This window comes from Balaenoptera physalus (assembly GCF_965194825.1).
Source record: "Balaenoptera physalus genome assembly, chromosome: 6".
Lineage (NCBI taxonomy): Eukaryota > Metazoa > Chordata > Mammalia > Artiodactyla > Balaenopteridae > Balaenoptera > Balaenoptera physalus.
The window spans coordinates 16,206,515-16,230,803 of record NC_138885.1 but is presented as its reverse complement, the minus strand read 5'-3'; the positions used below and the strand labels follow the sequence as shown (position 1 = coordinate 16,230,803).

Here is a 24,289-nt window from a genome sequence, read left to right as displayed (position 1 = left end):
ATTGACAGTATTATATTTGTGCAACGTACATCCACTACAGGAATAAAAGAAACTTTTATAATTGCATGCTGAAAAATGGAAGTATCAACATAAGTTCCGTAAATCTTGCAAATAATAACTGAACATAGCTAGATGGAAAACATTTTCTTCACTAGATCCACATAGCTTAGAGAAAAATAATTTCATTGAAATGTCACATACTTATCATCTCTTTCCCTAACCCGTCTTTTGCAATTTTCCTCATTCCTCTGTATTCTACTATTCCACCATCTTTAATTAGTAAGAACCAAAATATAGGGATATCTTTGCATCATCCACTATGTTCCTTAATGTCACCCCATCATGGATGCTGTGATCCTAGGGAAGATGCCCTTTAAAAAGAAACAAGTCTCTTTATAAGATGGCACTGAAGTCTCTTGAAGATACATACTTGCAACCAACTATTTAACATATAATTTTCAACTATTTCTATGAAGTGATTGGGGTGTTACCCCATTTTGTCTCCACAAACACTTTAAGCTGCAAGAGTTTTTCCCCATCAGAATCATTACTCAACAAATATTGATTGCATGTTGCATGCAAACATGACGCCATATAAGGTAATGTGGAGGATGCAAAGGTAATACGCACCTGGACCTGACAACATTTTAGTGGGAAAAAGAAACAAGTACTTAAAATATTTATCTAACTTACGTTACAGGGTGAGAACTGTCCTAAGAGTTGAAAGTAAACTGTGAGAGAGACAGATTTCTAGTGAAGGCTATGCAGAGGCTATAATGGAAGGAGGGGAAATTTTCACCTGAGTGAGGGTAGGATGTCCTAAAAAAAAGAAAAAGAGAGAGAGAGAGAGAGGTGCTCAGGATACTCAGGATATACAGAAGGAATTTGTCTAATGTAATTGAAGTGTAGACTAGGTGAAAGGAAGTAGTGGGTGATAAGGGTGGGAAAATGTGTAGGACCCAAAATACCAAAACCCTTGAATATCATTGAAGTGGTTTGAACTTTATTTTATAGGCAGTGAGGAATCACTGAATATTTTAAACAAGTTAGCAAAATATTCAGAATCATACTAAATATAGAGTGGATTGAATAAGGAATGGGATTGATGGTAGAAAGAGGGATTAGGAGGTTATTACAGTAAGGCTTAGAAAGGGTAATAAACTCCAGAACTAGAATATTTCACATTCTGAATTCTCTCTAAAACCAATTTTAGATTTCCTGGATTTTATCAAAAACATATATACCCATTAAGATGGAGCCTTTATTCCAAACTGGGGTCTATAACGTTTCTTTTTTTTTTTCAGATTTTTCATTATTCGTATACTGCTTCGTATGTGATTTACAATATACACACTAGGTAAGTTCTTTGATTTTCTGGTTTCCATGAGCAACTGTCCAACTCGATTGTTGGTGTAGGTGTCAATTTGTTCATGTAAAAATATTTACCTTTTTTCAAGGGAAGTTTGGGAGTTAAATCCTCCGGAAGTAGAGGACTCCGTCTTGCAGTACGCGGCCTGGGGCGTGCAAGGGCAGCAGCTGGTAAGCACAGGCACTGGTATGCACTGAGTACTGTCAGCCAGGGCCCTATGGGAAGTGCTTACAGAAGCCGCTCTCGTAAAAACTGTCCTGTTATACTGGATGATTTTCATTTACCTTAATATCTTTTATCTAGTATTTTAATTTAAGAATATATCAAATAGTACCAGTATAATGTTATCAATTAATTAAAAAGAAAAAAGTGTATAATGTGTGATTAAACTGCTAGTTAATGATGAAACCCAGAAGAGATCCAAGAATACTAAGGCCTAGTTCTGTAAAATTTCTGTTACATAATGTTTTATTTATTCTTAAAGCACTGTTCATGGCAAAAATTTAAGACGGAAGTCGACACTTGACAATGTTCTCTTAAGACTTTTCTCTCATATATTTTGGAATTATCACAAACTCGAAAAGGGAATGATTGATGTATAAAAGCAGTTTGAGCTTCACGATATTCTTGTGTCTCATGGGTGCCTGGATATAGACTTTAAGGGAAAATTGCTCAGGAAGTGGTATTGCTTGCTTGTATGGCTTGAGCGTGCTCAAAAGTACTACACATGGCCAAACTGATTTCTAAATTGTTTGTGTGTTTATATGCCTACTAACAACAATGTGAGAATCCCCTTTGTTCCATATCCTCACGAACACCTAGTTTTTCCAGACTATTATTTGTTAATAATGACATTATTGCTTCTTCCATTCCAATTTTTATGCTTTCTAATTTATTAAATTCTTCTTGCACTAGCTACCCTATGAATGTGCCTTTTTATGGTGAGGTAGTTTCTTTTCTTGTGGGAAGATTTTTAAAAATGTATTCTATTATGATTGTAACAGTAAGGTTTAGATTTATTTTTGAATAAGTTTTGGTAATTTATGCATTTCTCAAAGTTCATTTCACCTAAATTTTCAAATTTTTAGCATAATATTTTTATAACTTCTTAGTGTTCTTTTAATCTTAGCATTTGTTGCTGTATTTTTTCTTGTTTCCTAATATTATTTATAAGTATTTTATTTTCATGATCAACTTTGGTTGATATTTATAAATTTCACATTTGTCTTCTCAAAAAGCCAAATTTTAAATTTATTTGATCCTTTCTAGTATAATGTTAGTGTTCTCTTTTTCTTTTCCAATAAAACATGGAAGACTATAGAATTTTCTCTAAATGTTGCTTAATCTTGATCCAACAATTTGACAGTAATATTTTTAATAGTATTTAGTTAGAATATTTTTTTAAATTTATTGCATATTCTTATTTCAGGTGGGTTATTTTGATGTTTGTTTTTAAATTTACAAAAATGTGAAATTGGTTTTGAAACTAATTTATAAAGTTCAAAAGCAGATCTTTGTAATAGTCACTTAGAAAATGATAAGACTTGATTAATGGCTTAATATAAACTTTTATAAATGTTTTCCCTGTGATAGGTACAGTGTTTTATATGTGCCTATTAGGTCTATCTTAATACATAATACATAAGTTAAAGTTAAATAAGTTAAAGTACATAAGACTTTAACTCCTTAGTAGTGATGGTGGATATATGGTCTTTTTAGTGTTCTGTAGGTTTTACATTATATAATTTGAACTATGCTTTTAAGAATGAAGGGGGTTAAATGTTAAATACGTCTTTTAGTAAATTGAAATTCTTCATATTCTTATCAATATGTTCATCTTATTTGCCTTTAATAATTCTGATCAACCAACCCTAACCCTAACCTTTAACAGAAGTTAGAATCCTCTAGTTTTGTTTGTTTGCTTATATTTACTTAGAATTGCTGCTTCAGTAACAGCTGAGTGGGTTGAGGTATGTTTTTTAGTTTCCCATGACCATCATCTCATTACGATAATTTAGGAAATATAAATATTTTCCTTAACAAAGTGCATATTATTAGTTTTATTCCATTTTATAAATCTAAGAAATACTTTCTTAAACTAATTGGTGAAACAGATATTTCACATCACAATAAGGCTGTGGAATAATGTACTATAACTAAACAATGCATCTTTTCATTAAAAAACTTCTGGACCCCGAAATATTCTGGACGTGAATATACCTGAGATAGAGTCTTGGCCAGTGGTTGGTTATGTGACTTTGGCCAAATCATTTTTCCTCTCGGCACCTCATTTTCATCAGTAGTAAAATGAAAGCATTCGACTGTGCTTTTTGACCTCCTTTATATTACATTCTATATAACTCTAAATATTATATTCTATATTTAACTGGGATTATTTAAACCTTAAAGGTTTACCAATAACATTGAGAGAAACATATACAAAGTTGCCAGACATTAGACCTGAAGCTTCTTGAGCATTTTATGGTTACATTTTATAAAGAAATCCTATATAACACAGTGTATTCACTGCCTTATCCACACTAAATGGTTGAAGAATTGATTAAATTATTATGAAGAAAACAAGCCAGTAATTTAAAATGAAAAAATATTGCAATGGTTCAAATCCCATAGATTATAGCCAGTATGTTTGCATTTATCCTGTGTCTATTTTAGACATTTAAAACAATGTGTTTAATATACCTATGTAGGGCTGTCTCTAGATCCATTCCATTATGATATTCCTGAAGAGTGGCAGCAGAAGCTGCATAAGATATGCTAGATATGAAGATGCAGGTCTGATTCAGAGAAGTCAAGGATCAGTGTATTGATGGACAGTGCTGGGTGGGCACCAGGAAGTGGGCAGGCGCTGTAGTCCTACTGCTTCACTCTGCTGCTGTCAACAAGAGAGCTGGTCCATTAGGCCAGAGGCAAATTCTAAACACACAAAATGTTAGAACACAGAAACCCAAAATAACTTCATGTTCGTGTCACTGGAGTCCTTAGGAAAAATCTATAAAACTTTGATTAGTTTTAAATGGCTCTTTTTCTCCAAGCCTGAGAGCAACCTACACCTGTGCCAAAATAAGTTTTATACCCTAAAGGAAGTAGTATTAGTTGTATGCATTTTCTTTAATGATTCCTATTTGTTATTGATTCCTTATTCTTTAATATATTTGAGAAAATCATAAAAATACTAAAAATTTACAAAAATCATAGATCCTCTCATGGGGGTCATTTTTCAGGTGATTGAATCCTCATCTATTACTTACTAGCTGTTGATTTTGAGACTATTACTTAATCTCTACATGCCTTAGTTTCCTTATCTTTAAAATGGTGACAATAGCAGTGCTTTACTAATAATGCTATTCTGGTATTTAATGTATAAATACAAAGCACTTTGAAAAGTATCTAGCATATAGTATTTTAGAGGTGTTAATTTTTATTGTTTTAAAAAGATTAAAAAAAAATGTGTCATTTGAATTTTAACTTCTTCAGGAATTTTGGTGTTACTAGTTTTTTTGAGAAATAAGCCTAAGTTCTTTGTAATGGCATTTTCCAAAGTCATTTGGGAAAATTTTGGGATAAATTCCATTCTTGTTGAGGTTATTTTTTGTGCAAGTAGACATAAACTCAATATAATTAAAGGGCGTATCTCTGCAAATGGCTAACGGTCCATTTCATGTGAATATGACAGGCTTTGTCACTATTTGAAGCCATCAGCAAAAGTCAGCAATATGATTATACCAGAGATGAGCCACTGCAATACTTTAGTTTTGCATTAAATTAATGAGTCCTGTAGTGTTTATAAACTAAGGACAATTGATTTTTTCATCCTTAATTCTCACTCCCTAATTTTATTTGCTGTAAAATAAATCCCTGTCTATAGAGAAGAAAGGTAAGAGATTGGGCATAATTTATAAAGAGGGTCTGAGTTAGAATTCAAAGGATGGAGAATTTTTTAGTAACACTAGGTGTAGGGGAAAACAGTTTGGTTATGGCCAACTTTGTGGGAAAAAAACCTGACACAATACAGCATGTATTATTTAGAGAAGGCAGTGAGTAGACCACTTCAGCTGTACCAAATGTTTTATAAAAAGAAATGGTGGATACTGAAGCAGGAAGAAATATGTTAGTCATTCAATTGAAAAGAATTCTGGTTTAAGAGGGCATAGCCTTTTTCTTTCCAAAATAACTTCATCTTATAAAAGTTAAAATCACTCAATGTAGAACATTTGAAAAGTCATATAATTATATGAATTCATGTAAATTCATATATAAAAATTAAATATACCTTATCTATAATTTTACCGTAAGAATTGAAAGCTTCTGAAAATCAGATGAAGTCTGAGCATAAGAAGGAAGAAACATTTCACTGATTAAAATACACTCTCTAGAATCAGAAAAAACTCAATTCAAGCTCAGATTCTGTTTTTTGTTTTGTGACTTATGGAAGGTTGAAAGCTTTAAGCTTAAACTTGCTCATTTTAAAAATGAAAGAAATAACTACTCCCAGTTTTGCTTGAGGTTTAAATGAGATAGGTAATGTGCACAAGTCAAGATTTTCCAGTAAACAGTATTAATAGTGTATATAGCTATATATGTGTATTCAGAGAGAGAGAGATTGAGAACCTGCCTCAAACAATTATGGAGGCAGTCCGGCTGTCTGGAAACTCTGATAAGATTTAATATCACAATCTTGAGCTGCAGTCCTGAGGCCTTCAACTCATTGGATAAAGACCAACCACATTATTCCTTACTTAAAATGAACTGATTGTAAATGTTAATCATATTTGCAAACTGCTTTCACAGCCAGACTAGTATTTGACCAAACAGTCAGGCACCATAACTCAGCCAAATTTACACATAAAATTAGCCATCACAGCATAGTAAGCACTCAATAAATGATAGCTATTAATTTGATTCCCACTTGTCCTTTCATGTAATAACATAATTAATTCAGAATTTCATCATCGTTCCCTTAAAAATTTTTGCAGCTTATTTTCTAATGTCCCTTCTTCAATTGCTAGCCATTCTAATTCACACCTGCAGAGATATGGTTAACAATGCAGATCCTTAGCAATTCCCACAAGGTTATGAAATGTCACTGAGATGACACACAATGTCATTGATGTGACACACAAGATGTGACTAAGGTGTCACATCATCTGACTCCTGACACTTCATCACAGAACACAGCACAGATTTTTTTCTACCTGAACCTAACTCTGTAATTTCCAGAGGGTGACACAGGGCTGCTTTGTGCTCCGAGTGATTCCCCTTCTATACCCATTGTTTTCTTTTCGTCAGAACTCTTTGTCAAATGCTTTCCCTCCTCTTCTCTGGTAATTTTTCCCCAACATTTCTACATCTAAGTGAATTGCTTACTTCTCAAGATTCTAATATTGGTCTATTTTATTTCAAATTTTTACAGTATTTTATATTATTTATTTACATTGCTATCTTGCACCACTGACCTATAGTCTTTTCCAGAGCAGACAGAACAAAGAATATGCTAAATGTCCCTCTCCTCTCTCTCTCTTTCTCGCTGTCTCCTTTTATCTCTCTCTCTCTCCCTGCCTCTGTCTTCCCCTCATCTTCCTCCCCGCTTCCTTCTTCATAAAATTCATCTTAGCACAAGGCACAATGTAGATTTAATAAGAAATTAATGAAAGGCTAATTGTTGTTTGCATGGATAATGGGATGCCAAAGAAGGTTTTGAGGATGGCATAATATGAAAAGAAATCATTCCTGAAAATACAGGTCTGGCAGGAAAGTTTAAAATAGAGTGTAGGTAACTAAGTCTAAAGGCAGAGAGCTAGGTTTAGAGGCCATTAGATAATCTAGAACTGATTTGATAAATAACAATATATTTGAGATGAACACATCAAGTTTTAAACTGAGATCTAAAATTTGTTTGCAGCCCAACAATAAAAATTGTCTTATAAATACTTATTCAAGTAAATTAAATTATGCATATATTATATGTATATTTTTACATATTTTTGCAAATAATCTCATTTTAGACTCTTAATTTATTTAAACCACTTTATTGAGTACAAATAAAAGATTGACACATACAAAAGGCTGTACTTTGCATTGAATACATACAAAAGACTGTACATATTTAATGTATAAAACTTGAGATGAAAATAAGTATACACCCATGAAACCATCAGCACCTTCAATGGCATAAACACATCCATCACCTCCAAAAGATGTTTACTGCCCTCTTTAATGTTTTGTGTGATAAGAACACTTAACATAAATAGACTCCTTCTTTGATATTGCTAGTATTTTTTCAGTCTATTCAGGATAAAATAAAATCACCATACCCATTCTTCCAATGGCATAAAGCTTTAAAAATATCCAGTGTGCTACTTAATTTATCACAATTTAGGTGTTTAGAGAAATCACTTTTCTACATTTTATTATCTATATTTTTGAAGAACGTAATGTTTAGGTAATTCTCCAAATACAAATAAAAATTATCAAACTTTCCTATCATCACCTACATTTTTACTTACTAGAGATTTACCTTAAAATTGTATTAAAATCTTAAGTGATTAGCAATGGTTCATTGCCTCTAGGAGAGTTTCAGTTTCTTTGGTGTAACTGCTTAAGTTTTCATTAAGATTTAATGAAAAATTAATTAATTAATTAATTTCATTAATTAATGTAAGCACTTTGAACAATTTTATTGACTTTTCCAGGGTGACTTTAATCCTTCTTCGTTTAAAAGCAGATGTTTAAGGTAGCATTTTTCAAACATGTTGTTGAAATCTCATGTCCCCTACTAAAAATCAATATGATTTTGCTTCATATGCCATTAAGTATGTTTTTCTCCAGTATAAAAGTAATCATTTTAATTGTCATTAAGATGTATTCAAGAAATACGTGATAAGCATTTGCAAATATAAGATATACATGTGCATATTCATACACACACTACACACACACATAGTCACACACACACACATTCACTCCCTGCTGCTGGTGTCATGCACGTTTGGAACGAAAGTCTGGGGTTTAGAGTCCTAGCACACCAACATACCAGAGGTGACATAGAAGTAAATAAAGAAAAGCAGCCATTGAGAGTCAAGGTCTATTTCCAGTCAGTTCTTCACTGTGGTGTGTGTGGTGTGGTACTCATTCCTAGGTAGTACATTGGTGCAGGAAAACTGCCAGAAAATTTATAGCTTAACATCCTCAAGTGTTTGTCATGATGACCTTTTCTCGTATAAATGAATTTGCACCTTTTTTAAAACTCCATTTATTTTCATTCGTGGTGATAAATGCAAACAAGGTTACTTTTTCATTTTACCCAGGACAAAATCTAATGATTGTATTTTTAGTTCCAGGAAATAATAAAAGCAATCCTTCTTACTATATTCTAGTATTAGACACACCTAAGGTCTAATGGGTCTCACTTCAAGTTTGAAATCAGGAAAATCAATATCAAGAAGTTAATATGTCTTCTATAATCAATATTTTGACTGGAGATAACTGATGAACCATAATAGGATAACTATGTTTGGGTTTAACAAAAATACCCTTAAAATATCTCAACCATTTTGACTGATACATTTGCATTGTATTCAGGTGTATATTTACATTAGTATATCATGTAGGCAAATGTGACAGGAAATACATTCTCATATAAGTAAAATGTGGTAACAGTATAAGTGTACATGTGTAAAGAAAAAATATGCAATTACAATGTACAATTTAAAAGAAAATTAATTTGCCTTGCTGTGCAATATAAATCTCTTAGTGTCTTGTAATGATTTAAACAGCATATTTATGACTTTTCTACCAAATTCAGATTTCCAAAAGAAATGGAAAATGAAATTACTATCCTTTATAAGCACACATTTCAGATTATTTCCCTCCAATTAAGTGTTGCTTATTTCAGTGTAAGAAGAAAACTGAGCAACTTGCATACTGTTAGCTATACTCGTATTGCTTTTAAAGGCTTTGCACAGGCCTTATCAGAAGTCACTTGATAAGTATGTGTTGACTTGACTTTGATGACTGCCTTGGACTGTAAACAAACTCTCTGAAGGCAGGAGCTCAAATTCTGTAATTCTGATAGCATGTATAACTGTATATTGAACTATGGAGTTACCAGGCATGGGTTTCCATTGAAAATTACAAAAGAGAAGCTGCTTAGAGAAGATGTTGTAACCTGTGCCAGCATATGCAAATGGAAGATACTTAGATGCTGACAGTTTCTAAGTGAGGCCAGCCCTGACCTAGATTTAGATCTAGATGAGTGATTAGAAATATTGCCAAGCTTTTATCCAGTAATAATAATAATATTAATAATTAAAAAGCAAGAGAAGAAAATCATCAATTCACTGTATGCTATTTGAGAATGCCTGTTTCCTATGCTATGTTTGTAATGTTTTATTCAACATTTAGAAAAATCAGATGGAAACCAATACTGTCATATAAAGTACCAGTTTCAATGATGGAATGTCAGAAGTGTACTTATCTCTTCTGGGGGGAGGTGGTAGTCTTTATCCTGATTTAAAGTGCTTCATTTGGTTTAATCCAGCATGAAATATAAAATTTTATAGAGCTTCTAACTAGGTCTTATGAACTTGTTACTTATTACGGGTATAAAAGGCACAATGTCTATTCCAGGAGTTCACAGAAAATAGACTTAAAGGTGAGAATACTCACCTTTGGGAACACCTACCACATGGACCTCACCTTGCAGGGGGAATCCTCTCTGAGGTGATGGAGCAGTTTCCTAGAGGAAGTAACCAGCAAGTTGAGTTTTGGAGGTATATACTGGTGCAAGATTTGGACCTTTATTTAAAGGCATCCCTCTGAGTATAAGGAAGCTCTCAATATGAAAAGAAATAGAGTAGACTTGTATGCAATCACATGCTTTAATTCTTTTGTTTATACTTTTAATAACGGAAAACTATAACTTACTATTATTTCCAAATGTGAAAAGATAATAAACAAGCTAGAAATATAAAATGTGTTAGCAGACTTGTACTAGAAAGAATAACCATAAAAACTCACTGTAATAAAACTCCCTATATTTCCCTTAACTTATATTTAAGCAATTCTGAGTTATTTAGTAATAATGAGGTAAATGCAACAGCCATATCTTTTTCCTTATTTTTTGTTTTCCAGCATAAATAGCAATTTCTGCAGCTCTTCTTGTCTCATGCTGTTCCTAACATTGAATTAAATAATATATTGTGGAGTAAGAGCCAGAGAGATTCTAGGATTGCACATTTTTAAACTATAAATCTGGATCATACATAATCCAATGTACTGAATACTTTGGACAGTTCCTGCTAAGCAAACCATTTGAATGGAGTAACAACATAGGTGATGATCAGTGAAGGTTTCTAAATATTAGACTCTTTCTGTTTCATTGCAGCTAAGCTTTTGCGTATTTGTTATTCTTACTTTTAACCAAACAGGGTTATCCTACAGTGCTGTCAAGTCATAGTCCTTCAACGGTCTAAAGAAAAACTTTAAAAATAAGATTATAATAGTGCTTATTGTAAGATGTGAACCATGCTACACAACCCCTGAGGTATAAAGATTCCAATTAGGAAAAGTTTAGTATTCTAGTGATTTACTGTTTTTTAGTAAACGGCATGAAGAGAACTCTCTGAGAGAAACTGTGCTCTGCATTAATGTCAAGATTCCTCATGTCAGAAATAACTCCAGGCCTCCTTTACATGGTGTGGTAGAGGAGCTCTCCCTGTGCTCTCCTTCTTAAGAACAACAAAGAAACTGAACATGTGAAAAGAAACTCTATATTTTATGATATTTTGAATCGACCACAGCCTAAACTATAGTCTCTAAGAAACATGAAGTAATAATTCTCCAGAGCCAGGAAAAGATTGAACGCAAATATATACTTTAGTAGATTTCAGAAACTCAGAGAAATAGACAAATTGACAATTTTAGCTGGTAATTTCAACACTTGTCTTCCGGTTAAAGATAGAACAACTATACAGAAAATCAGTGAGGATATAAAAGATTTGATCGGCACAATCAATCAACATGACATAATTGACATTTACAGAACACTATACCCCAAAATTACAGAATACAGGGCATTTTTAAGTGCTCACACTGGGTCATAAAACAAGCCTCAATACATATAGAAGAATGGGAATCAAACAGAATATGTTCTTGGACCACAAAGGTATTAAATTAGAAATCAAAAATAAACATAAACTACACACACACATTCTTACTGGGCTACGAATATATCCAATAAGAAATATAGTACTATATAGCTAGCAATTCTAAATATAGAATTTATCCTGTGGATATATTGCACATAGATCCAAAGACATAGAAAGAAAATTCACTTGAATGTTATTTACAATTTAAAAAGCAGAATAAAAGAATAGAAACAACTTAAGTCATCATTATGAGACTAATAAAATATATTAGGGTGCATAAAACAATAAAATATTAAAAAGCCATTAAAATTAGTATGATTCTTCTACATGTGCAGATATGCAATGCCATGCACTAATAAAAGTCAGTATAATTAATCAGTATGCTCTCATTGTTGTAATAAGCGAAACAACAACTATATATATGTGTGTGTGTGTGTGTGTGTGTATATATATATATATATATATATATAATTTAAATATTTACAGAATTCACAAGACATTAAGAGTAGTTGTCCTCTGGGAGAGAACTGGGTTTTGAGAGAGATTTTTCATATTATTTGATTTAATATTTTTTCTTGAACATGTCTTATATTTTAAATAAAATAAATTTTAAAAATTATTATGAATAACAAAACAAAGTTTAAAGAACAAACGTGATTGCTTTTAACACAGCATATAGAAAGTAAAGCACATCAGAAACTTCGAAAGTAGAGAAAAAAATGACAAAATACACACACACACACACACACACACACAAACACACACACACATATATATATGAACTGTATATCAGCAATGGTCATATAAAATGAGATTTCACCTGTGCTACAATATGAAACCTCATCAGGGACAAAGGTATCAAGGAGATATACTAAAGTAAAAAATAACTCCTTGTTTAGAGTAGCAGTATAATAGGTAATTTCATCTTTAAAAAATATTTGATGTTATTATATTGTTTTAATGGTTAGAAGAGAAATAAATGTTTGAGAAGGAATGAAGGACGTAAAAGAATTACATATTTATAGCCAAGTAAAAAACAACCACGGCATGAATCTTCAATTATACTTGTTAGAAAAAAGTTGCTGATATTGAAGATGAATGTTAAAAGATTTTGGTCACTGCAAGCTTCCCCTACTATCCGAAAGTAGAGTGTTCTTATGAAACTCCTATTTAGGATCCGAATTGGCATAAATGAAGAAGCAGTTACCAGAGGACACATCTTTGTAATGGATTCACAAAATAAACCGAGATAAAGCACAGATGCTCACAGACCGTTTAGAGCTATGGTAGCTTGATTCTCACATGCTAGGTGTAGTTCCCGGGGAAGGAGCTTGGTGGTGCTACTCTCACTGATCACAGCGTGCACTGCCTTTGTAATGCCCTTGCTGCAAAGCAAAGGCTGAATGCTATTTGAGCTTTTTGCTGTGTTTCGTTAAAACAAAAGTCCTCTTTGGATTTCTTTCAGTTAGCAAAAATAGGAACTAATGTAATAGGTCTTTGGTAAAAGTGAAGTGGCATAAAGCGAACTTTCTCAAAGTGTAGATATCTGCATCTAATGTACTATAGTATGAAAAGTAGAATGAAGGTAATTATATTAAAAATTGGTCCTCAAACCTTTATCCAGTCAAAATTATCCTAATAATTACACTTTATGTCCCAGAACTAAACAAGAACATGGGGGTGAACAAAGCCAAGTTTGGCTCCTCATTTAAGAGTGAAAAAGATTGTTCACTAATTTCTTTTACTTCTCTTTATGTTATCCAAATTGAATATTTTCCAAAATAACTTTTCCTTTGAAAACTTAGACTATCTTCTAACTAGTTTTAAGTCTCTTAAAAAAAAAAAAAAGCTTATCTTGTCCCTGGAAGCATAATGACATATATCTATTAATATATCAGATCTTTAAATGAATTCTTAGAACTAGGGTTGTCCTCAAATTTAAACCACTGTCACTTTTTGAAATTATGTCATTTACCTGATATCAAGAAATTGAGTTTGAAAAGGAAAAAAAATATTATACCAGCAATATGATAAATCTTATACTGGAAAATCACCTTCCATGTCCATGTCCAGAGCATTCTCCAATTAAAAGAACTTTGGCTAAAGTTGAATAAATAGTTTCTCAAATCTGATATGGAAGATTGAGAATTTGCTTCATGCAAATTCAACTGTAAACTCTGGACAAAACATTTTAAAAAATGAAACAAAACTATCCGAATATTCTGTAGCCTGAACAAAAGCAGGCAAATTTTGCAAGGGAGTAAAAGTTAATTGTAAAGTGACCCTCAAGGTGTAAACCCTTCATTTTGTGTGTTTTGTTTAGGGTTCTATCCTAAGGGCAGTGATATTTGAGGCAGAGGTGGATGTGTAGGGGGCTGAATCTCTGAAAGTAAACCCCACTGTCTTTTAGACAGGAACAGGAGGAAAAGCCCCTGGGTGACCATGACTGCCAGAGAGTAAGGCGGAAACCCTGAGACAGTCAGAGAAGAGGTATGACCAGTTGTGAGAATAAACTCAGCTAAGTCTCTGACTGAACCTGAACTACAGATGCAAGAATTTTCAAGCAAGGTCCTTAAAGTTGCTTTCTGTGCTCTGTGAGAGTCACAAAAATAAATGCATAAAGGAATGAAAAGATAGGATATGTCAGCATAGAAATATATATGTAAATATGTATATATATATATATATAATATGTAAAACCTGTGTATCTCCATCTTTCTATTTATTTAGCTAACTATCATATATATTATATATATAATACTTTATACACATATGTACAAAAATCTTTAAAAGACTAAATGGACATTTTTAGAATTGCTAAACAACATCTAAAATAAAAAGTAACTGAATGAGATTTAAAGCAGAATGAAAATGACACAGCAGTGATACAGAGATCAATACATATCATTTAATCTGAAAAAATAGTGAGAAGATTAAAAGAAGAAAAAATATAGAGCCTATTAACCAGCAGGAAAACTCAAAAAGTCAAATATGATGGTAACTGGAATTTTAAAAGGAGAAGAGAGAATGGGGCAGGAAAAATATTTGAAGAAACAATAACCAGAAATTCTAAAATTTAATAAAAAACATACATTTATATATTCAAGATGTTCAGTAACACCCCTCCCCTCTGAAAAAAAAAAAAAAGTAAATTCCAGGAGAACCATCCTGGGTACATATTAGTCAAACTACTGAAAACTGAAGATAAAGAGAAAATGTTGAAGCTGCCAGAGAAACACTGCAACATATAACATACAAAGGGACCACAATTAGAATGCCTACAAACTTCTTGTCAGACACCATGGAGAATCAAGGTGAAATAAAGACAATTTCAGATAAAAGAAAAATAAGTGAATTTATCTCCACCAGACCTATGCTTAAGAATGTTCTTCAGTTTGAAGAAAAATGATACCAGAGGGAAACTCAGATCTTCAGGAATGAAAGAAGAACATTGGAAATGTTAAATATATGAGTAAACACCAAGCGCTAAATTATCTCTTAATTTCTGTGTAAAACATCCTTACTGTTAAAAGCAAAAAATGATGATATGCTTTGAGAGCTTATAATGTATGTATATGTGATGCTGTTGACAACTATTAACAATAAAAATGGTGGAGGAATGGGAAAACTGTACATTTACAACATTTCTGTATTTTGCATGAGCTTATTAATTTCCTCAGTGATAAAAATGAGGCACTTCAAGTTGTTAGTTGACTAATAAAAATCAGATTGTTGGTTAAATAATTTTAGAGTTTAGGGGTATGTGGTAGTTTATTTACTGCCATCAGTCAGACAATTAGTAGAATCATGCTTTCATAAGAAAATGTTCATTTTTTTAAACATCTTTGTTCCTAATTACATTTGAAAAGTTGAAACAAGTTTTTCTGAAGGTGCCATCTAAATGATTAATGATATATAATTGTTTCAACTTCTTTTTAAGTCATTGTAAATTTTTGAGACTTTGGTTCCTTTGGGTCTTATTTCTAAAACCAGGGTGTATTATCTTGGTAGCTCATCCAGTTTTAATCATAGGGTTAATAAAACATGTATTAAACAATTCAGTTAACATGAATTCAGTTCTGGTAGCATTTATTACTCCCAAATATGATGACATTCAAGAATTTAGTTAGTAAAATGTAGAAAACATTTTCTATAAAAAAAAAAAAAAATAGCCACTTGAGTTTTTAAAGAATAAGAAGTTTGTCTTTAGAATCTGCTATGTTAGTCACTAGAGAATTCTGTTGGAGTGAAATTAAAGAATGGCTGAGACATTTAAAATCTAGAAGCAGAAGATGATAAATCAAGAAATACTTTGGACAAAACTACAATAGTTATAGCACAATAACATGCAGATAAGGCTAGTCGAATGCATACATTTTTTTTTTTAAATGAGGGAAATAGTGGGTTTGTTTCTTTGGAATCATGATTTTTTTTTATTTGGAGGAGAGGGGATTTGAAAATGATGTGCATTTATTCTAAAAATAAAAAGAGATTTTACAGAAGAAAAAAGTTATTTGAAAAGACTTTGAAGGAAGATCTGATTTATTTGCTCTGGATGTTTGGCTTGTTGTATCAGAGAATCTAAAAGATGAAGAAAAACAAAATAAGGGATCTGCTGGGACAGAAAAGTGTTGGCTTGGTTGGCCTAGAATGCTATGGTGGCTAAATATTTGGTGGATTGTAAACGCTGTTTTTAAGAAAAATATGAAAATTTTGCTCTAAATCAATCAATTAATTCGAGTCAATCCTTGATGTTTAATTTCTCAGGATGAGTTTTGTTATTGCTACTGAAGTTTGCTGACAAAAAGTTTACCCATATCTTGGAGAAGTGTTAATGCAATTTGAAAGCTGTGAAAATAACAGATCTTTAAGGATACAAATAATGATACAGTTACCAGTTAATTTTTATTTAAGGTAACAAGACTTATTTTAAATTGCATTTTTTAAAGTTTTAGAATATTTGACCTGTAAGATGTTCTGATTTTTTTTAAAAAAATCGTGGTCAACTGTATTTAGGAAACGTTATATAATATCGTGGATCTCAGTGTTTCAAAATGAAATTAGCAAACTTTGAAGGATCCTGAATTGAAAGAAAGAGAGGGAGGGAGGGAGGGAAGGAGAAAGGAAGGAAGAGAGAGAGAGAGAGGAAGGAAGGAAGGAAGGGAGGAAGGAAAGAAGAAAGGAAGGAGAGAGGAAGGAAGAAACTAATACTGTTTAATTCAGTGTTTCTTAGTTGTTTACCCCAAATCAAGGGTCAGCAAACTTTTTCTGTAAAGGGCCAGATAGTAAATATTTTTGGTTTTGCAGGACAAGAGGCAAAATCAAGAGTATTATGTAAGTTTTAATATAACAAGATGGAAAAACACGTTGCCAGAAAATTCTATTGAGGTAATTCAAAGTAAAATAACAATTAAGTGTAGTGTTTTATAATACATATCTACCAAAAAGAAGAATGAGATTCTTTTTTGTGGGATAACTTTTCACCTAATTAGGATTCCATGTAAGTGTTCCCTCTCATCAAATTAATTACACATGTTGGTCTGCAAAAGCCATTCTTAGTTCATGGGCCAGGCTAGATTTTGCTCATGCACCATAATTTACTGAACCCTTCCATAGACCATGAAACTTTTTTTTTTTCATATAATGCCTATCAGAACTAGTATTTTTATAACTAGTGTTTTAGAATATTACTTTTCTACGTTGAGAACCAGAGAATGGTAAAGCTGATTGGCATGAGCCTCATATGAAAATAATTTTTTATAATGGGGTGGAAGAATTATGTTCTAAAGGAACAAAAGGGAGCAATGAGCATCTTGAGGTATGAGATAATAAGCAGGGGTCACTAGAGAGGGTGTCTGGGTAATGATGTCCTCAAGGGAGACCAGGGTTCAGATATGGCAAAGAGGGAGAAGGAACCCTTAGAGAAGGAACAAAGTAGAGGGAAAGAGGTTGGTTTTGGAGTGCCAGTTTTCAAATATAAAGTAAAAGGGCATGGAAGGTTGAGGGGGTAAAGGGCCAGGGAGTATTGAGTGTTATTATAGGGATGATGGCATGGTGGAGGATAAGTTGTTAGTGACAGTAGTTAAAATCTGGAGATGTCTGATACAAACAGGAGGAAATGACATGAGAGATTTCACTGATAAAGTCTGTGTGAGGAAAGTGATCGCTAAGCCTGGGGCAAGGAGACTTAATTGCTGCAATGATGGGATCCATGCAAAGCTTGATGGACTTCTTTGCTTGAACCCTGTGATGAAGGATTCTGGACAGCAGACTTACAGCCTGTGCAGCCTAAATGATTTTGAGGAAATAAATTCTGGGTGTATTTCCTCAATTCTCATTCTCCTCCTCCTCTTTTTTTTTTCCCTCCTCCTCTTTTTCATCTTCCTTCTCCTTCTTATTACTTTTAAATTCCCAGAAAAGTCTTTTATTCAGGGACATTGTTTTGAAAGTTTAAGTCAAGCCGTCATTTTTTTCACCTTGTCTTATTCCATCCTCCATTTATAAACCCAAGAATGTATATGCACTGGTGATATTCCCCCTCCCCCTGCCCAGAATCACACTGTTCATTTGCTTCTCAGTCATATTATATCTCTTCAAGAGTTATGATACCAAGTTATCAGTGGAGGATGAATTTGGACTTTCCTATTAAAGCATCTTGCTATCTGTCAGAACATTGATTTTCTATCTCTATTAGTCTTGGTTTTGTCTATTCTAACATTAAAGTATTATATGCATCGAACTTGGAAACACACCCACCTCCCACCAAAGGCTAATGTGAAAGGAGTCCATTTTAAGAGAGGGCATATTATTTGTCTACTATATTAATACCTGTAGAATCAGGAGACCCATATAGGAAAGGTGTTTGGAGGTTCAGTTTGAGATATCCTATGCCTTAGTTGTTAATAATACAATACCATTGAGATCATTGAGATTTCATTTCACTTCCTGCTTCTCCAAGAATAGAGGGTAATTATTTAAATTGACTCAAAATGAACTGAAAGATTCTATGATCATGATTAAAAAATTTTCAAGACACTTTATCCATCTTTGTATCTCCACAAATGGACCAATATTATTCTAGTCAGTTTTTAAATAGAACTGCTTTTCAGAATGACTAGTAAATGGATAATTTTTTAAAAAGATCTCATTCTTATCTCCTTATGTTTCCCTCACTTCTCTCCAGCTCTCCAACAAATCTTTAATATCTATAGTCTGGCTTCATTCACCCCCTAACACACATCTCTTTGCCTTGTCATTTCTCCCCCTATTCCTTCTGCTTTTTTCTATATAGTGTGTTTTCAACATCTGATCATTTAAACCCACCTTTTCTCATGCCATTTCCTCTACTTGAATTTTGTTTTACCTTTCTCTGCCTAGGAAAATCCACCTGAACTTGTAAGTTCAGCCAATATGTCATGCCTCATCTGAAACCTTTTCTGACCCTCCTATTCCTCAATCAGATTCAAGCTGTCTTGTGTCTTTATTCACATTCCACTAATGCTTTGTGCATCAATATGTCATAGAAATACCATGTAGTTTGTTAATTACTTCTTGTTTTTCTTATCTTTCTTATTTTAAACTGTGAATTCATCAACAACAGGTACTAAGACTCAGTCAACATTGTCTCATAGACATGGTATGTAGTAGGAGTATAGTGAAATTGCAAATGAATAAGTGACCTGTATAACCATCATTCCTCCATGTGTACCCCCATACATATAGCTTGCCATCCTCTTTCATCTTTAAACTTTCTTCATTAAGAAACAAAAATATTTCAAGTAGTAAATATATATAATTATATGTGTCTTTAAATAATATGAAATGTCTGACATTAGCATTTTTAAAAAGTGATATTTCACAAGGAAGTCTATGTTCTGTTCAAGGTAGATTTTTCTGTTTTGTGTGTCAGTGACTCCCCAAGAAAGAAGAAAATAAAACAAACACAGACAAAAACTGTACTATGTGATGGCAAGTGGATGAGATTTACTAGGGCAGAGATTGCCTTGTAGGTGGATTAGTACATAAATCCTAACCAGTACAATTTGCTTAGAATTTTAGTGTAAAGAATTTAGCCTTTAGTCTTTATGGAATGCTGAAACTTTAATTGGACAATGTCACAGTCAAAGCACTGACAGAAAGGGTCTGTTTTGTCTTTTTATTGGATGGATGCAAGTGAGGAGAACTGAAGAGAGGGAAGCAATGAATAAACTACTGCAAACAGCAAACATGAATTACTAAAAATCAGAAATGCCTCTTTCAAACATCCTTTTACATTCTTTCATCCACAAAATAAAAAGTTATTAGGGTATATTGTGTTACATTTACACATACATCAGAGATAGGGTTTAGTTATACCCCATTGTAGCAGACAGATAACTGAAGCACAAGGAATAATCATGTCTGTAGACTCTCACATGGGGAAAAAGAAGAAAGAGACAATAAGGAAGTATTTCAAGTGCTTTTTGTCCTGCATTCCAAGTTATGCTTGAATTTAAATGACTCTCATCCTCAGTTGATCATTATCTCAATTAAATTTAACTTTATAAGAACATTAACTAGAATAAACAAAGTAATTCTCGACATAAGACATTTCATTACTAAGTTGGATTTTTATGATTATTTTACTGATATCCAGTATTTGGGGAGGATACAGTAAAAATGTTTGGACATTCTTGTATTGAAAAAAACAGCCTGTATTTTTCATTCGTGCCCAGGGATGCCTTGAAATTGCCTGAAGTGGAATAAAGAGTCTAGAGCTGTGGGTAAAATGTGCATGGGAGATAGCCAAGGCTGGTTCCACCTTCTGCATTTTTCAATTTGTTTTCTTATCAACATGCCCATAAACTGGAAAGCATTAGGCACAGACACATTGATAAGCATATGAGAATTACTTCCAATCTCCCTCAATCCTCAGTCATGGAATCTCTTTTTAAAATTTTGGAGTCTCCATTTGAAATACAAGGAGTTACAATACAAATGTAAAATCAAATTGTTTTAACATCAGAGAATAAAGTGCATATGCACCATGCTTTTTGCTAATCCTGGGATGGATGAAAGCTGGAAAGAAACAGGGGTTAATTTAGCTTGCTCCCAACATAATTGACAGTGAAGGGCTTTCTTACCCATGAGGCTTTGAAGGTTAAGCTGCTGTGTATCACCTGGTAATTAGGATTCCTGGAAGTAAGCGAGAGACATGGATTCACGTTCATTTCAACCGAAAATGAATTCATTAAATAGATTTCTGAAAGCTCTCAGAACCAATGAGAAAGTTGGAATTCCAGGACTGGAAAATGAACAGGAGCCATGAGGGGTCAGACATTGTTGAACATAGGATTTGTTTCGGAAAATTTGATTACAATGCCACAGGAATCTGTGATTAGGATAACGCAACTGGCAGCTACATCAGTCTCACAAAGAGCACTGCCAGGATTAGATCCCATGTCTCTTTGATAGAAATCCCATTTTCTACACTTCTGCTTTTATTTTTGTTTTCCATTTCAATTTCTACTGCTAATGACACATATTAGGCAGTAACATGTCCCGCTAAATTAATGTCTTCATACATTGGTTTTGTTTTTCTTTGCTGGCCACATCTACATTAATTTGTGTGTGCTTGTATTGGAATGCAGCATTAGATTGTAAGATGTCGTCCTTATATCCCCAAAACTTAGCACAGCATCTAGCATGTAAACAGTTCCAGGTACCTATTTGGCTAATGATAAAGGACTAGAGAAAAGGGTAATAAGACAAGAGATGGAGTGGTGAAGGAACAATGAAAAAGAAGAAAGTGGAGTAGAGGAAGAAGTGGATACACAATGACTACACAATACCATCCTGTAGCATTCTGACACATATAAATCAGCACATTAAGGTTTTTTTTTAAATAATATAATAATGTTGTTGATTGTCTTCAGTGTGTTGCAGTTTATTTCTTGGGGCTCATAAGTATTTTTAATTGATTTTTCAATTATCAAAATGATCAATTTATCATAAAGTCTTCTCTTACCCTAAATGAGTTTTAGGGAATGACACAGCCAAGAGATAGTCTGTTGTTACATTTCATTGATTGGAGTTGGTTTTCAATTAATCTGTTTGCTTGCTTTTATCTGGTATGCATTTTTCTCCTAAAAAAAAAAAAATGGATAAAAGGGCTTTGGAATTGGGGAGTGACTTACATAATTACTAATTTAAGACAAAAGGATATATTTCACTTCTTTGAGAATCCATAATGTTCTGTAAAGGTTTTAAGAAATAAGAACTCTTTGAAAGGGCTTCCTGATATGAATAATTGCAAATGTCAAGGGATGAGAGTTCTCTGATAGTGATTCTATCACTAGAATGTCAGGTACTAGTGCAAAGGTGACATGAATGATTTGAGTGTGTTATTCTATCCCAGAGATGGTTCTGCAGAGAAATGAAAGCAGTATTCTATAACCCACAGACAGATTTATTCAAAGCTAAAATGTCAGAGGTAATCAAACTATTTAACTTGTGCTCATAGCTTTACTTTGCATTACATAAATGGGCTCTCAGAATTTATTACATACTGGCAAATTAAAGAAACAGAATTTTTATAAAGTTGAAGGATATACTGTGACTTTCAGTAAAATATTGATAATCTTTAAGGTAGCATTTTCAATGAATTATGATTACTAATAAAATTCTGCATAATTTTTTCCTTTTTCTTTAAGTTAACATAATGCAGCAAATATGCAGAGCTGATTCTTGTGAAGAATCCCATTTTCACAGTGACCAGAGTAGAAACAGAGCATCATTCATACACCAGAAGACCCCTGCTTTGCTTTTTACTAGTGCTACCAAACCAAACTTGGGTCTGCTCACCCACCACACAGCAAAGCTAATCTACTGACACTGGGTTGTGGTGAAGGCAAGTACACATTTATTTGCAGGGTGCCAAGCAAGGAGAATGGGTAGTTCATGCTCAAAAGACCCAAACTCCCTGATGGCTTTCAAGGAAGGGCTTTTAAAGGCAACATTTGGAGTGAGGGTTGCAGCTCATGGACTTTCTTCTGATTGGTTGGTGGTGAGGTAACAGGGTGATCTTTCAGGAACCTTAATCATCAACCTTCCGGTTCCAACCAGTCTTGGTTCTATGTGCTTGTGGTCAGCATACAGTTACCATCTTCCACCTGGGTGGGGGTCTTAGTTTTTGCATAACAACTTAAAGATATGTGTCCATTTGTTATGTATATTCCTTAAGAAGGAACTAGGACTCTGTTTTATCCCTAAACTATTGTTTCTTAACTGCTTTTCCTTTGTTTCTTCATTCCCTCACTTCCCTAATTATTAACTGCTTGAGTCTGTTCTTTGTAACTCAGGGAAGTCCTAGGAGACTAAAGCCTTTTTTCTACAAACAAGAAACTGGGGACACAGAAGGGCTTTTATACCCAGTAGGGCCCCACAGTGTCCTGCTCAGTTTCACTAGCACTATTACCCAACAAGGGTAATTATTATCATAACTTGCAACACCATTGTTGACTATTACAAATAGCACTGCTATGAGCATTCTCGTATATGTTCCTTGATACATTGGGTTCCCATATATGTCCATATATTGGATGTATATCCATATACATTTTTGTAATGGATATATATCCATATACATTTCCTTGGATGTAGTTGCTGAGTTTTACAGTTATATACATGTTCTGTTTTGGTAAAAACTGTTACAGATATTTACAAAGTGATTGTACCAATTCACTCTCCCACCAGAAGAGATGAAAGTTCCAGTTGCTTTACATCCTTGGCAACATTATTGTTGGCTCTCATTTTCACTTTAGCCATTCTAATTGTAAAATCAAAATACTCTGATTTTTTTTGTCTGCTTATATTCTTTCATGTTACCAAAAGAATCTGTTATATAAATCAAAATAAGGACCTTTTATTTATAAGTTTACACTTAAAGTCTTTAAAGAATAATTCCTCCAAGTGTTTCCTAGACTGAAATGTAGCATATTGCTTAAAAGGGAAAATTTTACTTCATATCCAATGGAATCATATCTATTAATGGAATATGGCTTAAATATTTCAAACATTTTTATTTATTTAAAAAATATTTAAATGTCTTATGTATATGATGGAGTTCAAGTTGGCTTATTGATAAAAAAGTATTATGTACATAATTATATGCTTTAATACTGTCCATATGACAAAATTGTCTTATTTATTGAAAAATGATAACATCTGAATCTAATAATGACTCTAAATCACTGCAAAATCTTTTTTGTGTCATTTATTTCCAAAGTAATATTACATGAAATTCACTTTATTAACATATATTTAGTTTAATATAAATTATTTAAGAAATTGATAAGCTGGAATAATTAAAAATTAAAATCTGTTCCTGGTAAAGCAAAAGGCAAAGATTCCATACAAATTTTGGAGCCACTATTGGATCAGGAAGTATGACGAAGTTGGAGTATGGTTAGTGGTCCAGGAGCCAAAAGAAGCAAGGATATGGTTGTCTGAATGTTCACATCTATTAGGGCAGGTTGAAAGATAAGAACTGCATAGATTTGAAGGGTATGAAACTATATATATATACATATATATATACATATATACATATATGTATATATATATGTATATATATATATACTGCTACTTAGTCACTATTGTTGAAGCTGGCATGCAAAAGCCACTGCCAAAGGTAAATGTCTTCCAGTTCCTAACTAGCAGCTTTCTCATATTTGCAGAAAGTAACTAGAACCCATCAAGCAAAGAAGCTGAGAAG

General features: G+C 33.0%; 1 protein-coding gene and 1 long non-coding RNA gene across 2 annotated transcripts in view; one reads left to right on the top strand and one right to left on the bottom strand.

Annotated features, from left to right (window-relative positions):
* LOC309662807 overlaps window positions 1-24,289 on the bottom strand; it is a 619,026-nt gene that overhangs the window by 19,818 nt on the left and 574,919 nt on the right. The gene's annotated exons all lie outside the window — the stretch shown is intronic.
* DPP10 (dipeptidyl peptidase like 10) overlaps window positions 1-24,289 on the top strand; it is a 685,907-nt gene that overhangs the window by 536,653 nt on the left and 124,965 nt on the right. The window contains exons 6-7 of the mRNA XM_082465825.1: window positions 1,305-1,357; window positions 1,458-1,539. Coding sequence (XP_082321951.1) covers window positions 1,305-1,357; window positions 1,458-1,539 — 135 coding nt within the window. The remainder of the gene's footprint in view (window positions 1-1,304; window positions 1,358-1,457; window positions 1,540-24,289) is intronic.